Here is a 5,932-nt window from a genome sequence, read left to right on the forward strand (position 1 = left end):
TTCCATAAGGGTAAGGAAGTGCAACAGTGATGTTGAATGTCAAGTTTGGTTTTTTCGTTTGTTTTTGGTGGCATTTGAAATAAGTCTTTGATTTCATCACCTCTTGAGATCTTCGCAATATTTGATTCTTGAATTTTTATTGTAGCTGAATTCTCAATAATTTTCGCTGCGGCTGAACAAAGAAGTTGATCATACAATATGTTTTGAAGCAGAGTAAATGGCGAGCTTCTATGATCTGCCAAAGGAGGTGGTAGAGGAAATCATGTCGCGGGTGCCTGCAATTTCTGTACTCCGATTCAAGTGCGTCAACAAATATTGGCACGCACTTATAAGTGCTTTGATCAATGATCAAATATTTGTTTCTAAACACCTCGACTACGCGAAAAACAACTGTCATGCATCCTTAATCTTTAGTGATGAGTGCCCGCACCTGGACCACCGCTGGATAGACTGCGACGAAAGCTGCAAACTCTTATTGATCACTATGGTCAATGATAGTGAAATTGATAATATTCGTGTCGCCCTTGAATTTCTCAAGTTACCACTTATTCAGAATGAAACTGGCTACATGTGGCAGGGTATTTTGGACATTCGTCAATGTGATGGCATCATTCTTCTTGTCAAAGACAAACAAACCTTAGTGTTGTGCAATCCAATATTACATGAATTCAAAATTCTTCCGGCATCAAAGTATGACCCCATTGATAGTTTCGTCGAGCTGGCTAGTCCTTTCGGAGTCGGATTTGGATATGATCATAGAGCTAATGTTTACAAGACTATTAGGGTTTTCTATGATCACGATAACACCACCGAAAGAGCTGAGGTATACACACTAGGTAGTGATTCTTGGAGAGAGATTGACATTTCCGAAGAGAGAATTCATTTCAAGTGTCGATTTTTTGCACTACACCGGAGAGGAGTTTGTTATTGGGTCGCAATTAATGATGACACAAGAAACAGAAAGATCCTTTGCTTCGATATGTGTGATGAGGAATTTTATACCATACCATTTCCAAATAATGTCACATTATTGGAAAGAGTACAGCTCTACTGGGTAGGGCTTGAAGTGTGGAACGACTCTCTTACCCTATTTTTTTGTTCTTCTAGAGATGATCATAACCTTAAAGAAGTTGAAGTATTTGTACTGGAGGATCAAGGATCTTGTTCTTGATAAAAGCGCCTAAACGTCGGACCATTACGAGGCATCGCGTTCCTATTATCATTATGGAGCAGTACTGATGAGCTTCTCATGGTAGGTAAAGATGGAAGGCTGGTCTCCTACAACCTTGGAACTCAAAAGCTTAGAGATGTCACCGCTCATGGTGGTGAAATAATAAGGCGTGCTCATTTTGTCTTGCCTTTTCTCTATGTTAAGAGTTTGGTTTCTGTTAGAGACAGATAAAGTTGTTGAAATTTTCAAGCGAAATAAAAGGCAAAGAGAAGAAAGCAAAACTTTGCATGTCATTGAGAATACTGGTAGTTATTTGATGCATCTTTAAGTTGTGCAGCTCTATAATTTTCTTCTACTTTGTCATCTCTTGAATAGTCTTTTCTATGATACTTGACATTAATTATTTTTTAGAATTTTCTATCCTACAAATGGATTTATTTATCTCTTATTTTTTACCGTATAGTTCTCACTTGTTTAGAATATAAATATAAATATAAATATTTTCTATAAATATTTTTTTTTCTTGGTTTTTATGGGACTAATCAATTTGGGCTATAGATTTTTAATCTAAGGGACTTTACAATTTCAGCCCCCTACCAGATAATTGCCTTCACTAATGATGTGGCCCTGTATTATTAGGTGGACATGAATTAGAATATCATCCTTGGTATAGAGGATCTCGGTCTGTTCAAACAGTGAAAAAAATCCAGCTTGTTACTACGTACATCCCACGTTGTTACCTTGCAATTCCACCCATTTAATTACTTTGTGGTTCCTACACAACTACAAAACAATTGCCAATTCAAAAGAATCTTAAAAGCATCATAAATTGAGTGCATCAATACCATGCTACTTATATATTTACAGTTAATGCCATTGTAACAATTAAAACACAACGGTTATAGACGGTAACTCAAAACTGGCATCCACTGGCCGATACTGCATTTCACAGATGCCTCCGAGTCCAAACCATCTGACACATTACTACAGCAACTTCATTCACGCGTGTGCCACCTGTGGGCATTCATCGGACGGACAATAGCCGAAGCCTATATATATATCATCTGTTGTATTCATTCATCATATCTAGACAACAAACTCTAAAGTACCAATGGAGCTACTATGTCCAAGTCCCCACTCAAGTTTTTTATTTCTTAAAATAATCATATAGCTTCATTAAATTTTGGTTTTAATTATTAGTCTCACTGACACAGAAATTTCTGTCTCCCTTACTGCTCTAAAGTGACATTCCTCTGATTCACTGCTAATCTTCATACTGTTGCATATTTTAGCCTACCATTTCACACCCATTTTAGTGGTAAGATATAGTCAGAGTTTAAATATTTGGAGTTCACTTAAAAAGAATCCATGTTGGTAAATTCACCGTGATGTTCTTTTATTATGAAAAAAAAATAAAAAGAACACGGTTGGATTCTAGATTTTAAGGAAAGAAAAAGAAAAAATAAAGAAAAAATGGAGAATTTTTTTTTAAAAGTGCACGAGTCTGAACATTTATCCTTTATTCTTCGTAAATATCTTTTTGTTGGTGTAATTATTTGGCTAAAAAGATTATAAACGAAGAGTAAATATTTGTCAAGAAAAAAGAAAAGCTTAACTTGTTCATTTACATTTTTTGAGTTAGGGTGATTTGAGTTTAGGTCTTGATTTGAGTTAAGATGTATTCGAGTATGGTTTCAGTTGGGACTCTTGAGTTTGTGTTTAGATGTGCACATTTTGAGTTATGGTTTGAATTGAGAATCTATATGAGTTTGTATTTAAGTGGGTCAAAACTTGAATTTGTATTTGGATAGTATTTTAATAAAAGCTCAATGGTAATAAAAAATTTTAATAGGGTATATGTGTGAGGTTTTATTATTCTCTTCGTTTTGAATGCATAGAAAAAAATCATTTTAATCAGAATTAAAACGAAAAAGTTTTAACGTATTTAAGAATAGAAAAAATATTATTTAATAACTTGAGTTTGAGTTTAAAAACTTAAATTGAAGAGAAAATTTGAACTCAGATTTTAATACCAAACTTAAGTTTTAACTCAAATTCAAAATCAAATTTTATAAAACAATCGTAAACTTAAACTTAAATAAAATTATAATATGAGTTTAATTCTTTTTTGAGTTTAGAGTTTTTGTGCAAATGAACAAGCCTAAGTTTCTGGAGGCCCAACCCATTAAACTCGACAACAACATTGAAGCCAAACGGCCCAATTCTAAAATCCAGTGAAAACTTGGAACAAAACAAGCTTAACCAGAACCAGCGATCAAAGCGTTGTTTCAGCAATCCTAAATTCGCAAATGTAATAGCTAACCGGAAATTTTCTGCGGATTTAAGGTCAGCTTCTTACTTCTACCTCTGTAATTTCTCTCTATGATCATGTTTTGATGATTTCTATGAAATGCAATTTTAGTATATTTTGGGTTAGGGTTAGACATAGTCACATTTTCGGCTAAAGAGAAGGTAGATGAAATTTCTATGAAAATGGAAGTGTTGCCAAATTTAAAAGTAGGGTTTGACCTAGTTACAGTTTCAGCTAAGGAGAAAACAGATGAAATTTCTATGAAAATGGAAGTTTTGGTGCATTCAGAGTTAGGCTTAGATCTAGTTTCAGTTTCAATTATATAGAAAATTGATGAAATGGGAAGGAATTGCTAAAGTAATTCAGAATGTGGAAGTTTGGTTTTTCTGATTTCACTCCTCTTGTCTTGCCAACATTTTGGATAATTATGGATAGTGAAGTTTATTTCAGCTGAGTTTTCAGAATCATGTTTTTGGTTTCCCGAGAAACAAACAAGTTCTCCTAATTTGTGTCGTGTGTTTAAATTAGATTTGATTTGGAAGCGGAAATGTCGAGCTTCCACCATCTTCCAACAGAGGTGGTGGAGGAGATCATGTCGTGGGTGCCTGCCGACGAGCTAATACGATTTAAGCGCGTAAGCAAGTCATGGTACGGTGTTATCTCTGGTCTCATCGATGATCCATCATTTGTAGCAAAACATCTCCGCCATACGAAGATGAGGTTCTCTTCATCCTTAATTTTCACTCACTTTTGCCCCCATCTGGACCATAATGGGGTAGATTGCCAAGGAGACATATTCTCATTGGTCACAGTATTGAATGGTGATCACGACGATGATCGTATTCTCTCTGTTATTGAAGAACTCAATTTACCACCACCTCGGGATGGAGGCCATAATAGGTTGGGTAGGTGGCGTATTCGTTATCATTCTGATGGGATCATTTGCTTAGTTCAAGATGCTCGTACCATAATGGTTTGCAATCCGGTATTGCGGGAATGCAGGCTTCTTCCATTAACAAATTATGCCCGAAATGTTGGAGAATTTCTTCCTTCAGCAATGGGATTTGGATATGATTCCAGAGCTAAGCAATACAAGGTTGTTGCAATTTGGAATTGTGTAACTGTGAAAGTTGAGGTACACACACTGGGTACGGAATCTTGGAGAGAGTTTATCTTGCCTCGAGACATGGACATAGCAGAATTTGTGTATGAAGCTGCGGTATATCGGATGGGAGTTTGTTATTGGGTAGTGCGGGATTTTGAGGGTCATGACATGAACCTTTGTTTTGACATGTCCGACGAGGAATTTTATGTCACACAATTCCCAGATCTAAGTGATATTAAGTTCGAGGTAGATTGGGCGGGGCTATCGGTCTGGGATGACTATGTTGCTTTAATTGTGTGCTTTAGAGATTATAATTGTGATAAGTATCCACTATTCGTTGAGATATTTGTGATGGTTGATAACTCAAGTGGTGATAAAGGTGCTTCTTCTTGGACCAAACAGTTTTCTATCGGACCCATAGTAGATTTTGTGAGTACATTATCAGTCATCAAGAACAATGAATTTCTCATGCAAGATAGAGATAAACAGCTGGTCTCCTACAATCTTCACACGCAAAAGCGTAGACATGTCGTCATTCATGATGTAGATCGATTGCGGCATTGGGCTTGTTTCTATGAGAAGAGTCTGGTTTCTGTTAAAAGTAGATGATCATTGACTCGAGATTTCAAGCAAAAAGGAAGAAACTCTCAATTCTGGAAGTAGCTTAATGATGAACCATTATGGACCGATGCATCTTTCAATCTTCAAGCTTTTGCCTTTTCTTGTTTCTTTTGTTATTACTATATTTTCTTGTATATAGCTGTCTTATGTGCTTAAACTCTCGGGGCGTCAAATTATTTTCCATTTTGGATGTAAAAAGAAAAAGGGACAAGCAACATGACATAGCAGTGGTGTTAGTTTTTCCTTTTAAATTAAACAAGAAGTTTGGGGTTTCTGAATCATAGCTATACTTGAAATACTGAACCATTTTTATCTTTTGTAATGTCAAGAATTAATCATCTCCCCACTATTAATACTTGTCCAAACGATGAAATCAATTACAAAGTTATTTGACTTTTGTTGCGGTTTAACTAAGCTGAAACTCTGTGTCCACTTTAATGCTAAGGTATAATCTTGAAGTTGGAATCAACCTCCTCCAAAAACAAAATTAATATATATATATATATATAAACGAAAAAAGACTTTTTTTTCAGGAAAAAAAAAAGACTTTCAGTTTGATATGTGAGGTGAATTGGCTTTGAAAATAAATGATTCTATCCTAAAACACCATATGATACTATTTTTTGATATATATACACACACACACACACACTTGGAAAAACAAAGAATGGTGGTTGCATGCATATTAGGCTCCGTTTCGTTAGAGAGACGAAGAGCAAGAAAG

At 35.4% G+C, this 5,932-nt stretch overlaps 1 protein-coding gene across 1 annotated transcript; it reads left to right on the forward strand.

Annotated features, from left to right (window-relative positions):
• Positions 1-217: 217 nt before the first annotated feature.
• Positions 218-5,506, forward strand: LOC21390688 (F-box/kelch-repeat protein At3g23880). Its single transcript, XM_024165058.1, has 3 exons — positions 218-823; positions 3,438-3,517; positions 4,011-5,506. The coding sequence occupies exons 1-3, from the start codon at positions 218-220 to the stop codon at positions 5,194-5,196; spliced, it is 1,872 nt and encodes a 623-aa protein (XP_024020826.1). The 3' UTR covers positions 5,197-5,506.
• The last annotated feature ends 426 nt before the right edge of the window (positions 5,507-5,932 follow it).

This window comes from Morus notabilis, unplaced genomic scaffold (genome assembly GCF_000414095.1).
Source record: "Morus notabilis unplaced genomic scaffold, ASM41409v2 Scaffold1452, whole genome shotgun sequence".
Lineage (NCBI taxonomy): Eukaryota > Viridiplantae > Streptophyta > Magnoliopsida > Rosales > Moraceae > Morus > Morus notabilis.